The 17489-nt window shown below is 44.7% G+C and overlaps 1 protein-coding gene across 3 annotated transcripts in view; it reads right to left on the bottom strand.

Annotated features, from left to right (window-relative positions):
* Positions 1-17489, bottom strand: part of LOC135557418 (granule associated Rac and RHOG effector protein 1-like) — a 46080-nt gene that overhangs the window by 2958 nt on the left and 25633 nt on the right. For all 3 annotated transcript variants that reach the window (XM_064990671.1, XM_064990685.1, XM_064990679.1), the window contains 8 exons: positions 11775-11987; positions 6006-6146; positions 5568-5663; positions 5258-5419; positions 4316-4474; positions 2831-2928; positions 2382-2507; positions 1103-2169 (listed from right to left, as the gene is read on the bottom strand). In XM_064990671.1, coding sequence (XP_064846743.1) covers positions 1103-2169; positions 2382-2507; positions 2831-2928; positions 4316-4474; positions 5258-5419; positions 5568-5663; positions 6006-6146; positions 11775-11987 — 2062 coding nt within the window. The remainder of the gene's footprint in view (positions 1-1102; positions 2170-2381; positions 2508-2830; positions 2929-4315; positions 4475-5257; positions 5420-5567; positions 5664-6005; positions 6147-11774; positions 11988-17489) is intronic.

The following is a 17489-nucleotide window of genomic DNA, read 5'->3' as shown; positions in this document are numbered from 1 at the left end:
TTCAGTTTAACATCCTCAGTTTTTCTGTGTGTGTGTACCCCACAGCTCAATCCATTCAGCCAGACTGTCTACCATAGCAGAAAAAGCACAATAGCCATAAGCCAGCTGAACACAATGGCCTCTGCTCTGAAATAAAAAGAGTCTGCTACACTGTAAAAACAGCAACTGACATTGTAAATTCAGCATAACATTTAAAATTATAATATCAGAACTTCTGGGGGGGGGGGGAGGACAGCTGCTCACTGTCAGACAACCTACACTTACAGTGCATTTGGAGAGACGAGAGACGACATTTGGAGAGACAAGTAAGGTCCTGTCGTTCAGAGTTTGTGAAAATGCATCTGAATGGCAAATGTGGCTATGAAGGTTTTTCACTTCCTCAGGTTGCACCAGGTTGGCCGCTATTCATTCAGGAAATCAGACAAACTAGATCATAAATCTTTGTCAGCGAAATATCACCACCCCAAATGGCTTTAATGGTTACAAAGAGATTATGTAAGCACATCTCCAAACCACAAAACCCTAAGAAAAATCAAAAGCAACATATCCTCTCCAGGCATAATGACTGCAGTGCTAAACAGTAGTATTACCTTTTTCCTTCTCGGTCTTTGTAATAAAACAGCCCAGTCAACACAGCTCCAAGCCCCACTGCTGACACAGTTCTCTCCTACCATGGAATCCCTGGAGGCTGTGAGCTGCCTGCCTGCCTCACCACCACAACCCAGACAACCTACTGATAATGGGGAGGGAGGGGGAATAACACTGTCCTAAAGGAGGCCGCTTTTCTTTATCGGAGGTCAAGACACTGGCTCTCACCCTGGCTACACTTTGACCAACGATGTGCAGTAAGGAGCCAACTTTCATTGTTATTATATGGAGCCTTTGTAGTTGACTGCATCCTTCAACATGACAATATGCAGGTCACACACTGCTCTGAAGTGTTATTATCAACCACCTATGTTATGTTCAGTGAGGAACACCGTAGTACCTCCCCGTTTCAATCTGTTCCAAAATGTTCACTCCCTACTGAACACAACCCACATTAGTCAGAGGAACCCAGAGTGTTATCTGGGTTTGTGGATAAGGGATAAAACTGACTCACCTGCGGGGTCAAAGGGCAAAGTGTCTCCCAGCACACCAAACACCCCCTCGTTCTGGTCCCTGTTGGGCCAGGTGTTGTTGCGGGGACCTTGTGGCTTCTGCCCCAGCATCTCAGTCATGACACTGTCCATGTAGGTGCTGACCAGCCCCAGGCTGTACAGGTCCGAGCTCAGGTCTGGGAGGCCAGGTGAGCCCCACTGGCCAATTGGCCCCAGGGGGGAGAGCCCTGATGGGGGAGGGGGGCCCTGGGGAGGAGGCTGCTGCTGGCTGGAACCACTCAGCCACTTGCTTGGCACTCTCTGCTGGGGAAGAGCCTGGGGTGGAGGCTGTTGGGAGGGCAGCTGAGGTGGAGCATGCTGCTGCTGACCAATAGGCTGGAGGAGGTGTTGGTAGTACTGCAGTACCTGCTGGGAGGGCTGCTGTGGTGGTGGTGGCTGTTGCTGCTGCTTCTGCACTGGCTGCTGATGCTGGGGAATACTCTGGGTAGGGGGCTGCAGTGAACTGTGGGAGACAGCTTGAGAGGTTGGGGTTCGGTCGGTGGCTCCGCTCGGGGGCTTCAGCTCGGCGGCGTTGGCAGACGCTACAGAGTTCCTCCGTTTGACCAGTGGGGAGGCTTGCTGGGACTTGCCCATATTGAAACCTGAGAGAAAGTCAATGACGTCCTGCATCTCCTGGTCCGTGGGGAGGTTCATGCCCTGGTCGTCACACACTGAACCGTTCTGGGGCTGGGTGGGGTCTGGGTTGCTGGACAGGTTGCCCAGCTGTAAGATGCTCTGCAGTCTTCCGTCTACTGCGTGACCCAGGCTCTTAAACTGCTGGTCTTCAGAGCTGCTGCTAGAGGAGAGCATGCTATGGGACGGGGTGCTGGGAATGGAGTAGCTGCCCCCACCACCACTGGACACAGAGCTGGAAGAGGCCTTCTTTGTGAATTTGGAAGTTAGCTTGGAGATAGTTTTGGGCAGTCCACTGGAGGCTTTGGAGGCATTTCCAGGAGGCAGGTCTACCTGCATCCCGTAGTCAGGGCTCTCCCGCTGTAACTGCATCTGAATGGTGGGCAAGGCCTGTTCTCTGTGGAGGAAGAAGATACATAACCATTCAATGGCATGGAAAATTACAACAGCTAGCTAGATTTTTAAGATTTTCTTTCAGGGCAAATGTAAATTAAAGCTTGAGAATGAGGGCTATACCTCTGTCAGCTCATGCCAATGTGAACACACAGCAGGTTGATTCTTTCTAGGAATTAAAAATGCAAATGCCTTGGACAATACACATCCACTCACTTGCACTCCTTCCACCTATTGATGTCAAAGACTGCGGTATATAGCACGTCCACCAGGCCGAGGGTCTTCTCTGGGTCCAGACTCCGCTGCAACAGAGACATGGTGGCTGGGTCCTCTTTCAGGCACCTACACACAGGACAGTCAGGACACAGCACGACTGGCATGTCCAACATAACACAAATACATTCATAGAAGGTCTGTTAATACTTCACTTTAGTGTCCAAATATGATAGTTGATTGAGTTCAGTGTTGGCTTATGCAGATAGAAAGTATGTAGTTTGCTGATTTAGCCAATTGTATGCCTAAGGATTCTGAATACTTGGAATTCCCTTGCTAAGATAAAACTGTAAAGCAAGCCAAATTTGCCTAATTATTTTTTGGACCTGTAAAGCAAGCAGATTTTTTTCCCACAGAGGGCAGAAGAGACAAATACGAATAATCCTACTCACCATGTGGAGGGTACTTGTACCACAACTCTGGAGCCCTCCAGAGCAATCTGTGGAGCATAGGCTTCCTTGTTCTCCATCTGAGCAGTGTCAACAACCACCTGTCCACACAGTCATTCAGAGAGCTGCATCACCACAGCTTCTAATAGAATGCATTCCCTCAGTCAGCTACGCTTGTGCAACCAATACTACAGGATTATATTGGCCCTTTTTTTCTCTCTCAACTCTGACTGTAAGCAAAGCAGAGAGTACCAATTTCTTTCCACAATAACAGTCTCCTCTAAAATAATAGATAGTAGTATATCTAAGTCTGCCAATAGTCAGAACGTGTGGGCAAAGGCAATGCAAGCTACTTTGGGTGAACAACAAATATACATGCTTCCAGATATCCAGCCCAATATTTTCCAGTAGTTCATTGAAAGAGGCTCTACCTTCTAGACAAATGCAACTTGGGGAGGGAGGACCCTTCCTGTCTCACAGGAAGTCAGCCTATTGTTATTTATATAGCAGGTGTATCCTCAGGACCCCTGGGCAGTCAGAGGGCTGAGTCCAGGCCTGTGAGAAACATACCACCACACCCACCAGGTCCCAGACTCACAAGGTCACAGGCAGAGAGAGAGAAAAACGAGAGTGAAATGCAGCAGCATAGGCTCCCAAAAAAGGAGAAGAATTGGCCAATTCAGGTGTTGAGAAAATGAAAATTAATGTCCCAGAAAGAACAAAGCCATTTTCACTGTCTGGCAGATCCACTCTATGAGTAGGCTGCTATGCAGGCTCCCACTGTCTGTTCTTCAGAGCTCATAGCTCAGATAAGGAGTTCATATAAAGCTCCCATCCCACCACCAGGGATTGTTTTACACTCAGCGCTGCTGATGGGTGGATAAGGACACTCCCCAGGCCTGACGCACTAAATATTACAGACCACACTGAGGAACTAAACAAAGTAGAGTAGTGGATGACTGCTGCTTTCTCTGTTGGCTGGGGGAGACTCATTTCAAAGTGAACAGCCAGAGATCTGTTTGAAGATCCAACCAGATGACCCCATCCTTTACCCAGATGCTGCAGGAATGTTGGCTTCACTGTGTGTCTACAATGAGTTTGTTTACACCTCTTGGCCATTCAAAGGAACCCAACATACCTTCCCATCATCTCGATTACACACCTCCCAAACAATGGCCTCTAGGTTACAATAGACTACAACTTCCAGCCTGGCCCAGAGCTATAATGTAGAGGCTTCAACTAAGCCGAGGCTTTTGAGTTATAGTGAATCTGCTCAAGGCAGGGACCTCTAACGAATTAAATATTCCTTTACCTTTTCATAAAATAAGTGAAGTTGGTTGAACCACATGGACCTACTGCTAAAGCAAAAACAATCCATCAGCTAATTTAAGTTGAGACAACAGTTTATGTTGACAACTAAATGAGACAAGTGTTTAAAGCTGGGTGACTTTGATGCCCTTGTTGACATCTTAAGTGCTTTGTACTCACCAGTCCCGCCTGAGCGAACAGTAACTGGACGGCGGTCTTACAGGCCATTCTCCAGCTGGAAGGGCAGACCTGGTTGAGGACCTCAGTGACGGGGGAGTCGTCCCGGGGGGTCACTCCGTTCTGCCCCACTGCCTCTTTAATGAGCTGCAACATGGTGTGCTGAGGATACAAAACAGGGTGGCCGGTGTGAAAACACAAGACTAGTGCTTTGCATCAGCAGCAGTAATGTGGACCTGACAAAGATCAACTTTGGATTGAAACTGTTCATTCATTCATTCATTTTGCCAAATGAAAAGGTATGGTGGAGCAATAGTGAGTGTGTGGGTCCTATTCATCTCTTCTAAAACACTAACATAGACCAGAACAGGAAACAGTAGCAACTACAAAGTCCCCTCTTGTTAAAGTGTCTAGGCTCTCTAGTTTAAAGGGTCCTGATGAACGTGCTGTTATTTCTGAATCCGGTAAATGGTGAGTCAGATAACTGACAGATAGTTTTGTCCCATAGACTAGGGGAGAATCTCATTGTAAACTAACGGAGCAGATGCTGATTCTGTCCAGACCCAAGGCATCAGATGTCCCATGGAATAAGTGTTAAGACATCCACATCAAAACATTAAAGCCTTGCCAAATACAAGACTCACAGCCCATGTAAGTCATCAGAGGTTGAAATGACCGTCTAAGCGGCTCTCACTTCCTAGAGAGAGCAGAGTGACCCATTCTGGTCAGCAAGGTCAAACTATGAAAGACTTAGGAAACCACCCATCACAGTAGCCTAGCGCCAGGATGCCAGCGAGCCAAGGGTGTATTTACAATGTTGTAGATAGAAATGTAATGAATAGAGCTGAATATGACTCCCGATTTAACATGACAATCATATATGTTCTATGCAATATCTGAACATTCTATAACATCAAGTCCTCCATAACAGACCGCAGGGCATACCGTTTTCAGTTTGAGGTTGTCAGCCGCCGATTCGTTGAAGGACACTCCTTTGAGGAAGTGGGCACCAATCTGCACAGGTATGGTGGGCAGCTCACATTGAATGGGCTGGGAGATGGTCTGCATCCTGCCAGCCTGCTGGGCCTCTGCCTCACTGCAGCAGCCCTACATAGTAGACAGAGAGAGACAGGCGCAGACACAGGATGTACAAATAGGTTCGAGGCAGGGTTTTGCTCTTATCACAGCCACTATAATACAAGGCTTTACCATTTCTAATGAGCTGTAATACATCCTGTGCTTAGAGTAAATATACCTGTAAAGCTGCCTCCACAGATTTGGGATTGAGGTGAAAGCCAGCCTTCAGTGCATATTCACTGTGGCCCATACTTTCTAGTGCTGCTTTATAAGCCTGGCGAGAGAAAAGAGAAAATGCTTTGTATAAAATTAACATGTAATTAAGTCAGGCTAGCTATTGCTTCATCCAGTCCTTTCATATCCAAGCCATCAACACATTGATTTGAAGCAGCCTTTGTTCTGTAAGGCACAAGTGACCCAGTAGAAATGGCACCCTATTCCATCTATAGTGCAATACTATTGACCAGAGCTCCGATTAAAAATATTGCACTTTACAGGGAAAATGACCAAGAATAAGGCTCTGGTCAAAAGCAGTGCACAAGCCTATATTGGGGAATAGGGTGTCATTTCAGACATTGACCAAGGCTGTGGTGGTCCTGCCGCGTGCGCCATCTACCTGTAAGGCATTGTCGATCTTCATGTTGAGCTCCTTCAGATGGTGATCAGGGATGTTGGGGTTGTTGGAGCAGAAAAGCTGCTGGACCTGGATGCCTGCCAGGCAGCCGTCACGTCCTCTCTCCCTCAGACGTCCCGTGGCCTGGAACACAGCACAGTCTCAGGTCACATAGCAGTTTACACACAGCATCACATACCCTAGTACAACCCTTACACACCCTGCATCTGCTCTGTACTGCTAATCTGCATTACAGCAGGGTGTGCAGAAAATGGGTCACAAGTGTGAAACTGAATGAGAAAAATACAAATTTTATATTTACCTTCACCCATTTCATCTGATTTCTAATATAGGCCTACGGTATTGCACTAAATTGTCATCTCAAAAACATGTAATCTGTGCTTCAGAACCAAAAAGTTGCACATATTGATGACCAGACAAAAACAGTAGGTCTATCGTTTGTATTATCCAGATAAAACACAGTTTAGAAATCTCCTACGGAGGCATCTTTGCCAGAACATTAACAGGCTACCTGGAGATTTTCATTAATCATTTCCATATTTCAGATAGGCCTGGTATGGGTGGCTACATATCTAAAGATGGCTGTAACGTCACATTGCATTCAATACTTTGGGATGAAGATGTAACATATTCTGGCAAATTATTTACGGTATTTGTGAGGAAGAAAAGGGTTCTGGACAACAGAGAAGTGACATGACATCCATACCTAGTTGAGATTGACTGCTAACATTAAATGACTTTCAGATACAAAATGTGAATAAAACATTCAAACCAAATCAAAGTTTGTCATGTGCGCCAAATACAACAGGTGTAAAACTTAATGAAATGCTTACTTAAAGGCTCTAACCAATGGTGCAAAAAATGTTGTTCCACTTCATGATTGTGTCCCACTTGTTGTTGATTCTTCACAAAAAAATACAGTTTTATATCTTTATGTTTGAAGCCTGAAATGTGGCAAAAGTTCGCAAAGTTCAAGGGGGCCGAATACTTTCGCAAGGCACTGTACATGTAGGTATCGTTAAAGTGACTGCATATATGAACAGAGAGTAGCAGAAGCGTAAAAGAGGGGTTGGCGGGTGGTGGTACACAATGCAGATAGCCCGGTTAGCCAATGTGCGGGAGCACTGGTTGGTCGGGCCAATTTAGGTAGTATGTAAATGAATGTATAGTTAAAGTGACTATGCATATAAGATAGAGAGTAGCAGCAGTGTAAAAGAGGGGTTGGGGGAGGGGGCACAATGCAAATAGTCCGGGTAACCATTTGGTTACCTGTTCAGGAGTCTTATGGCTTGGGGGTAAACACTGCTGAGAAGCCTTTTTGACCTAGACTTGGCACTCCGGTACTGCTTGCCATGCCATAGTAGAGAGAACAGTCTGACTGGGTTGGCTGGGGTCTTTGACAATTATGGCCTTCCTCTGACACCGCCTGGTCGAGGTCCTGGATGGCAGGCAGCTTTGCCCCAGTGATGTACTGGGCCGTACGCACTACCCTCTGAAGTGCCTTGCAGTCGGAGGCCGAGCAATTGCCGTACCAGGCAGTGATGCAACCAGTCAGGATGCTCTCGATGTTGCAGCTGTAGAACCTTTTGAGGACCCATGCAAAATATTTTTAGTTTCCTGAGGGGGAATAGGTTGTGTCGTGCCCTCTTCACGACTGTCTTGGTGTGTTTGGACCAATCTAGTTTGTTGTTGTGGACACCAAGGAATTTGAAGCTCTCAACCTGCTCCACTACAGCCCCGTCGATGAGAATGGGGACGTGCTCGGTGCTCCTTTTCCTGTAGTCCACAATCATCTCTTTAGTCTTGGTTACATTGTGGGATAGTTTGTTATTCTGGCACCACCCGGCCAGGTCTCAGCCTATAGGGAGGAGGTCAGTCTCGTTGTCGGTGATCAGGCCTACCACAGTTGTGTTGTCAGCAAACTTAATGGTGTTAGAGTCGTGCCTGGCCATACAGTTGTGGGTGAACAGGGAGTACTGGAGGGGACTGAGCACGCACCCCTGGGGAGCGCCAGTGTTGAGGATCAGCGTGGCAGATGTGTTGCTACCTACCCTTACCACCTGGGGGCAGCCTGTCAGGAAGTCCAGGATCCAGTTGCAGAGGGAGGTGTTTAGTCCCAGGGTCCCTAGCTTAGTGATGAGCTTTGAGGGTACTATGGTGTTGAACGCTGAGCTGTAGTCAATGAACAGCATTCTCACAAAAGGTGTTCCTTTTGTCCAGGTGGGAAAGGGCAGTGTGGAGTGCAATAGAGATTGCATCATCTGTGGATCTGTTTGGGCGGTATGCAAATTGGAGTGGGTCTAGGGTTTCTGGGATAATGGTGTTGATGTGAGCCATGACCAGCCTTTCAAAGCACTTCATGGCTACGGACGGGGGTGCTACAGGTCTGTAGTCATTTAGGCAGGTTGCCTTAGTGTTCTTTGGCACAGGGACTATGGTGGTCTGCTTGAAGCATGTTGGTATTACAGACTCAATCAGGGACATGTTGAAAATGTCAGTGAAGGCACCTGCCAGGTGATCAGCACATGCCTGGAGCACACGTCCTGGTAATCCGTCTGGCCCCGCAGCCTTGTGCATGTTGACCTGTTTAAATGTCTTACGGCTACGGAGAGCGTGAACACACAGTCGTCCGGAACAGCTGATGCTCTCATGCATGCCACGGTGTTGCTTGCCTTGAAGCGAGTATAGAAGTGATTTAGCTCGTCTGGTAGGCTCGTGTCACTGGGCAGCTTGCGGCTGTACTACCCTTTGTGGTCTGTAATAGTTTGCAAGCCCTGCCACATCCGACGAGCGTCGGAGCCGGTGTAGTATGATTCAATCTTAGCCCTGTATTGACGCTTTGCCTGTTTGATGGTTCGTTGCAGGGCATAGCTGGATTTCATGCAAGCTTCCAGATTAGAGTCCCGCACCCTGAAAGCGGCAGCTCTACCCTTTAGCTCAGTATGAATGTTGCATGTAATCCGTGGCTTCTGGTTGAGGTATGTACTAGAGGTCGACCGATTAATTAGGGCCGATTTCAAGTTTTCATAAATCGGAAATCGGTATTTTTGGACACCGATTTTTCAGATTTGTATTTATTTATTTTTACACCTTTATTTAACTAGGCAAGTCAGTTAAGAACATTCTTATTTTCAATGACGGCCTAGGAATTGTGGGTTAACTGCCTCGTTCAGGGGCAGAACGACAGATTTTGACCTTGTCAGCTCGGGTGATCCGTCCTGCAACCTTACATAGTCCAACGCAATAACGACCTGCCTCTTGTTGCACTCCACAAGGAGACTGCCTGTTACGCGAATGCAGTAAGCCAAGGTAAGTTGCTAGCTAGCATTAAACTTATCTTATAAAAAACAATCACTAGTTAACTACAGATGGTTGATGATATTACTAGATATTATCTAGTGTGTCATGCGGTGCGTATAATCTGACTGAGCATACAAGTATCTAAGTATCTGACTGAGCGGTGGTAGGCAGAAGCAGGCGCATAAACATTCATTCAAACAGCACTTTCGTGCGTTTTGACAGCAGCTCTTTGTTGTGCGTCAAGCATTGCGCTGTTTATAACTTCAAGCATATCAACTCCCGAGATAAGGCTGGTGTAACCGAAGTGAAATGGCTGGCTAGTTAGTGCGCACTAATAGCGTTTTAAACGTCACTCGCTCGCTCTGAGCCTTGGTGTGGTTGTTTCCCTTGCTCAGCATGGGTAACGCTGCTTCGAAGGTGGCTGTTGACGAATGTGTTCCTGGTTCGAGCCCAGGGAGGAGCGAGGAGAGGGACGGAAGCTATACTGTTACACTGGCAATACTTAAGTACCTATAAGAACATCTCATAGTCAAAGGTTTATGAAATACAAATGGTAGAGAGAAATAGTCCTATAATTCCTATAATAACTACAACCTAAAACTTCTTACCTGGGAATATTGAAGACTCATGTTAAAAGGAACCACCAGCTTTCATATGTTCTGAGCAAGGAACTGAAACGTTAGCTTTCTTACGTGGCAAATATTGCACTTTTACTTTCTCCAACACTTTGTTTTTGCATTATTTAAACCAAATTGAACATGTTTCATTATTTACTTGAGGCTAAATTGATTTTATTGATGTATATTAAGTTAAAATAAGTGTTCATTAGGGCCTCCCGGGTGGTGCAGTGGTTAAGGGCGCTGTACTGCAGCGCCAGCTGTGCCACCAGAGACTCTGGGTTCGCGTGAGGCTCTGTCGTAACCGGCTGCGACCGGGAGGTCCGTGGGGCGCCGCACAATTAGCCAAGCGTCATCTGGGTTAGGGAGGGTTTGGCCGATAGGGATATCCTTGTCTCATCGCGCACCAGCGTCTCCTGTGGCGGGCCGGGCACAGTGCGCGCTAACCAAGGTTGCCAGGTGCACGGTGTTTCCTCAGACACATTGGTGCGGCTGGCTTTCGGGTTGGATGCGCGCAGTGTTAAGAAGCAGTGCGGCTTGGTTGGGTTGTGTATCGGAGGACGCATGACTTTCAACCTTCGTCTCTCCCGAGCCCGTACGGGAGTTGTAGTGACGAGACAAGATAGTAGCTACTACAACAATTGGATACCATGAAATTGGGGAGAAAAAGGGGTAAAATAATAATAATAATAAAATAATCAAAAATGTACATGCGAGGGGTAAACATGCTTTGAACCACTGCTTTTTGGGGGTTGTGGGTCAAGAAGTTGAGAACCAATGAGCCAACGAACAGATTGACGATTTTCTGTAGAGCTATAGGATTGGGTGCAGTGCAAATATCAAACCGTATGGAGAGCGGATTGCCATAAATATCCAGTGGCCAAAATAGTTTGGTGAGCAGGCATTAATTAGTAGTATAGGCGTACTGGTCTTTTGGAATGTCAAAATAACTTGAAATGTATTATTTATTTATGAAGTTTGCATTAGGAATTTGTTAAAATGAATTATTACATAATCAAAGTGTGTTGTAGACAAAATAATGAAAAGTGCTGTCTGGTAGCCTCTAACAGACATTTAGAGGCTACCAGACAGTCATTGCATGTATAGATTCATTTTTTTTTATTATTACTTGACTCACACTTAGAATGCACGACTTGGACTTGACTCTCGAACCATTCTACTTGTGACTACGAGACCTTGACTTGCTTGTGACTCGGTCACACATCTGGTAGATTGTACATTTTAGAACAGTGTTGGGCCTAGATTTGTGAATAACTGCTTCTATAGGGGGGAAACCGACCGCCTCCCTCTTTGAAAACTACCCAACATTGCAGTGAGGCCCGGCCTGGCCCAGCCCGGCCATATCGCAGCAGCACATTCCAGCAGGATATCCAGCCCCGTTCCCTCCAGGGCTAACACCCCACATGCCAGGGCTTAACAGATCAATCAGGCCACTCACGATTCTCCATTCTGGCTCCACTGTACAGAACAAAGCTCCAAATGTGCCAGGGGACCTTATTAGCTACAGGATTAACCAGCTAGCTCCTCTCACAAAATGGCCTCCATTTCAGCTAGCTAGGGTTTGTTTGGGGATGTGTAGGCCTAGCTTAAAGTGAAAGAGGGAAAACAAGCAATGCAGGCTCATATACTGTATATACAAACTTCTCAATGGGAAATAGGAGGAAATTGTGGCTGGAATGGTAGCTGACTGCATTTCATAGGAATGTGTAAGTCAGCTTGTCACGTTTTGAACACAGCCCATTTCCACCAGCTAGTCACACCAGGAAGCTCCTTGGAGAGTCCTGGGGGCGCCCTGGCCTCCATGTCTAAATACCTCGGCTGCACCCTTCCATGATCGTGAGGCCTCCTCCAGCTCCGTCAGGGGCCCGGGGCAGGAGCTCTGGGAGCGGACATTGCTGCGTCGCTCCTGGGCCTGGGCGAGGGCCTCCGCCAGGCACGACTGGGCCACAGGCTGCACCTTCTGCAGGGCCTGGGATAGGAACTGGAAGTGCACCTGCATCACTGTCAGAAAGCACCGACCCAGCACCTGGAGGAGAGAACACATAAGACTCTGAAGGACAATATCAGGAGAAAAATAAATAAATGAAAATCACACCCCTGACAAGATTACATTAGTGGGAGCCTTGATCATTCATCATTGTTTTCTAAGAACACCAGTTCTCAAAGCATACTGCCTTGGTATTCCTTGTTTTTCATTACTCAGAAACTAACTTAAGTGATGTTGGCTTCAGTGACTTGGATGTTTAAATTCTCCTTAAAACGATGATCTTTGTTAACCCTCTGAGTCCTCTTAAATCAGATTATCTAAATAGAATAACATGCATTGCATCAATTTACTGCTTTAAAGATGCTCCTCTTTTTTGAGGAAAACCCAGCTTGAAAACATGACATTATTTAACACAAACAACTTGTGAAGGGCTATAACCACATAACAGCTCAAGGCTGGATAAAGGCTGCATTACAGTGAGCCACTGAAGAGAATTGTCTATTTAAGAGTTAGAACATTATGGAAAACATTTGACAGGCTAACATTGAACAAGGCTAGATGAAATAACATTAAAAGAAAAAAAGTATATCAAGGCCATGTTTTGCTTGTTAACATGCCCTCTCATTTTCCACACAACTCCAGTCTACAGTGCAATGTTACCCCAGCAAATAACTTTCTACCATAATTGGGAAGCGCAGTTTGTTTTATAAATCAGTCTACTCTGAGAGCCAAGGCCTAGCACTGTAGTCGTAAAGCACTAGCAATGCTTACAACAAACAAAGTTTGTTTGCTCTTCTCCTTCAACTTAAGTGTAGCAGATTTTTCCACATCGTGATGGCACTGTCCCAGACCCTGTGCAACGGGTGACTCATATAAACAATAAGGTTCACATTTACATAAGTGAAGAATTGTACAGCTGTAGGAGTCAGACATGTTTGTTGTCCAGTTAGCAAAGAGGCGCAAAACAAGAGCAACAGGACACCACAGCCGGCTCACTGTGGTCACAGTGTTCTTTTTCAGGTACGTGTTGAAAATATATTTTGGCTGAGTTGTTAAGGACAGAAATATGCCGCCCTGTTTAAAAGCAGACAGGAACAACAAGGCTGGGATGTCCTCATTCTTTAACAACACATCATGGGGGCACAGACACCAACTAGGCCTATAGACTTACTGACCATTTCCAAGGCTTAGTCCAAACCCTTTAGAGCCCTCTTCAGCTCTGATTCTGAAATAGGACCAAATAACAGTTCACATAAAGAAATTGGTCAAACATGCAGTATTGGTTCTGAACCAAGAGTTATGAGGGTGAGAAACACGTGCTGCTTATGTTGGACTGCTAATCACAGTATAAACACTGTTAACACCTCACTCTCAAATGCATACCAAACACTGGCTCAATGAATAATGATATTGAGATGGTCCCTCTTCCCTCATTTTCCTAATGCAGACTATCAAACAAATTGTAGGCTGTCAAGGAATTGAGTGGCGAATTGTTTAACATAAAATCTCTTAGCGGTCAAATTGAGTCCATTTGATCAGTGAATGTAACAAAAGCCCTATTATTACAGATTATGGTTAAACAATTTGAATGCTTTCTTCATTTCTAACATATTTTGAGAACAGTGTTTTCCCGGGGGTTTCCGGGCTAATTGCATTTTGGAACAGTCACACATAACCAAAAAGCCATGTGCGCATTGTTGAGTTTATAATATGAAGAAATAAAACATTATCAACATTTTAAGCTAAAATGGTCTGATCAGCCTCATTGCTTTCTTATGTGCAGTGGTTGTATGGATTTGGGCTGTGCCATCCCAGAACTGTCCCAGTGTCTGTTTTGAAATGTAGACATATTGATCGTCCCAGGGACAAAAATGTGCCCTTAAATTACCAGCCCTGGAAGGAATTATTTTATAAAGATATAAAAAGTATTTGGTTGTAATTGTAATGTTGCAATATTTTATAGGCTAACAAAGGTGGCCAACCATCCTCCAGGAGAGCCTAAAGGAGCAGTGTTGTGTTTTCAGACAGGCTTGAATACGCAAAGAAGCCAATAGACACGAGTGTAGCCAACATTGTCTGATTCTATGGTTAAAAAGATGGTAATGCATTTTATTTTGCAAAGTTATACAATGATGTACAAATGGTGTTAAATACCATTTATTTATTTATTTTAAGTAACTTATGCTTTTGGACAAGTAAAAAAGGCAAAAAAGGTCATGAATAGCTCTGCATTCTGAAAAGTGATGTAAAATTGCTTTTAATACCATTAATACTATTCTTTTTGGACCAGCTGTACAGAACACTATAAAAGGACATGATTATCTAGCAAGAAAAATTTAAAGGTTGCAACAGAAGATAATTAATCACACATGGGGATAAGATGAAGTTTCAAATCGGCTCATGGAAAATATGAGGAATAAAACTACAGGGCCAAGCCAACTTTTAGCCGCATACAGGGCTGAAAGGCAGGCTTAAACAGTGAGAAGAATGAATCGAACAACTCATCTTCCCCATTAACTAAGGACACATCTATTGTCTTCTTGAAGTGGAAATCATCATCATCTATCCTAGGAGTGAGAATAAAAACCAGATGCCTTTGTGTTTCATGATTTCTTCCTGTCTAAAATACCTCTTTAATGCTGTTAGTGAGTGGCCCTCACCATCCTCGCCTGTCTTCTCTAGGATGGCCATTTCCAAAGGTAACATCTATTAGACGCTTTTCCAGTACACAACACACTGACGTCACATACAGATACATGCGACTCTTGGCAGCAGTAAGAAAACCATTGCGATCTGCAGCCATTCAATAGCCTAGATTTGTTATTATTACTTCTATAAAAATAAAAACTTTTTGGGTTTCTCATACTCTTACAATGACGTTTTGATTCTAGCTTGAACAGTCGCTAAGATTATATTTGGTTGTGAACTTTGCAAAATAACTAATTTGGGATGTAGCAGTACGCTATACTGCTAACGCTCATTGATATTGTCTGTAAAAAAAGCTAGCCAAAGAGCCATTTTACTGGTTGAAGTGCTTTTTAAGTATAATGCTGTTGATTTGCGATGATGACACCATTATATTAAGCAGGACATTCATTCGAGCCTTAAAATTCAATCATATTCCAAAAGTAGTTTGAAATGTACTCATAAGCGACATGTAAATGGCTTCTTTTTTGCCGTTCTGTAAGAACTCCCTTGTTCTGCCACCGACTTCAGTGCATCGTCCTTGTACGGTGGTGTACAAACACAGAAAGGGGTCTATTAAACCAAAACAGGAAGTGCTGGTGCTAGTGTCTTGCATATCAAACATTATACTCATCTATTATTTTGAAACAGATTTAAATCTCTTAATTAAAGGAACCGGGTGACATTCGTTACATACAAATTCGATGTTGTACTCTAATAATGGCAGCTGTGAGCGTGGCCATAAAAATCAGAGGTAAAGGAGTAGTAACCTAAGAACACAAGACTGACCATGTAGTAGACACTTGATATGAAAGAATCTTATCAAGTAACAATTCAACTGTTGGGAAAAATTATACAGAATCCTTGAAGCCCGCTGAACTGTTTTTTTTCAGGGGTGATTCGTGATTGCTGCTTGTGCAGTTGTCTGCCTGGCTCTGGCCCTGCCTGTACTGTGGTTGCCTCATGTTCAGAACCAGAAGATCTCAATTGCATTCTACTCATACCTTATCTCTTTCCTTCTCCTCCAATGGGTTTTGAGGAGACGAGGAGAGAGGATGCAATCGAAATCTTCCCCAGGACTCCTGTCTGGCTGGCCTGATCATCGCTACCTCTATGGTTTTGCTCATACACCCAGTAGACTGCCCCCTAATAAACAATGACTTTTTCATGCATATTTGGCAGCTGAGACACTGAGCAGCCAGGGTAGCCAAGCTCCGATAAAAACACACATTTTGTTTTCCATACTGACTGGGGGGGGGGGGGTGATCCTGCTTCCTTTAACATTCCACAATTCTCCAAACTCAAAATTGCTTTTTTTGTTCTTCGTACAGACCCAATTCTATCTTTTCCATACAACTGCCAAGATAAATGTTCATACACACAAATGGAAAAGCCCTTTCTGTCACAAATGTAGTAAATCTCTCTGGGGACATGAAAATGGCCAACTGAAGGTGTACCATGTACTTATGTGAAAAGCAATTTTACATAAATATTTAGCTTCTCATGGAGGAAATGGAGGTTAAAAAAGTGTATCCGTAATGATGAGTGAAACTATGATGCACATGGCTATTTTGGGCTTTGTCTTCTGTCTGTTGATAAGATTCCTTCTACTCAACCAGATCTGAATATCTTATTCATTCCTCAATTCCTGCACATTGGCAAGACTGAGGTAGAGCAAAAGCACACTTATTTGACAAACGCACTGTTGTTATTCACAGACGCTAGCTGAAGCCAGAGTGAGTCAGTGTGGCTGCCAGACAGTCCTGCCGCAGTCTGAACTTTCACTGAGTTGGGCTTCCCCTCCTTTAATATTTATCTGTGCATATCCAAGACCACAGACTCAAAATGACAGATTGTGGTGCAAAAGTCTTTCCTGCTCTGGGCACAACCACATCCACTGAGGCCCTGCAGTCACTCTCATAAAACAGCCCTGGCCTGAACATTCAGCTTATTCACTCACTATCTGCCACTGAGGCCTTGCTCACTAAATCTGTTTAATCTCCAGGATGAGAGCATAGACATCTCAAACATTCACTACACAAGAGGCAATTTGCTTGCTGCCTAAACAGATGTATTAAAAATAAAAATACATAAATTGGCATTCCTCAAGTATTATATAGGAGTGTCACTACCCTGGAACCTCAATTCTGACTGTCTAGGTAGTAGGCACAGCTGTAGAATCATTAGCACATAAGGCTTCTCATCCACAAATGACAGTGAAGTCTAATATTCAGTTACTATTTTCCCAAACAAACAATGCAAAAAAAAACACACAAAAAAAAACAAACTTTAACCTCTTGAAACTCTGGGGGCGCAATTTCATTTTTGGATGAAAAACATTCCTGTTTTAAACAAGATATTTTGTCACAAAAAGATGCTCGACTATGCATGTAATTGATAGCTTTGGAAAGAAAACTCTGAATTTTCCAGAACTGCAAAGATATTGTCTGTGGGTGCCCTAGAACGGGAGCTACAAGCAAAACCAAGATGAAACGGCAACCAGGATATGAGCAGGATTTTTGAGGTTCTGTTTTCCATTGTCTCCTTATATGGCTGTGAATGCGAGAGGAATGAGCCTGCCCTATCTATCGTTTCCCCAAGGTGTCTGCAGCATTGTGACGTATTTGTAGGCATATCATTGGAAGATTGACCATAAGAGACTACATTTTCCAGGTGTCCGCCCGGTGTCCTCCGTCGAAATTGGTGCGTCATTTTCAGCTGCTGGTATTTGTTTGTAACTTTGTTGGCCTGTAATAGACAGACCAATCACCCTGCATACTCAGACTGTCTCAGCATAAACGATGGTTCCTGCCCTCTTCTCCTATCCTCAGTGCTTTTCGCACCTCACCTTCAGAT

Source organism: Oncorhynchus masou, chromosome 2 (assembly GCF_036934945.1).
Source record: "Oncorhynchus masou masou isolate Uvic2021 chromosome 2, UVic_Omas_1.1, whole genome shotgun sequence".
NCBI lineage: Eukaryota > Metazoa > Chordata > Actinopteri > Salmoniformes > Salmonidae > Oncorhynchus > Oncorhynchus masou.
The sequence above is the reverse complement of the archived record's forward strand: the minus strand, read 5'-3'. Positions and strand labels throughout refer to the sequence as shown.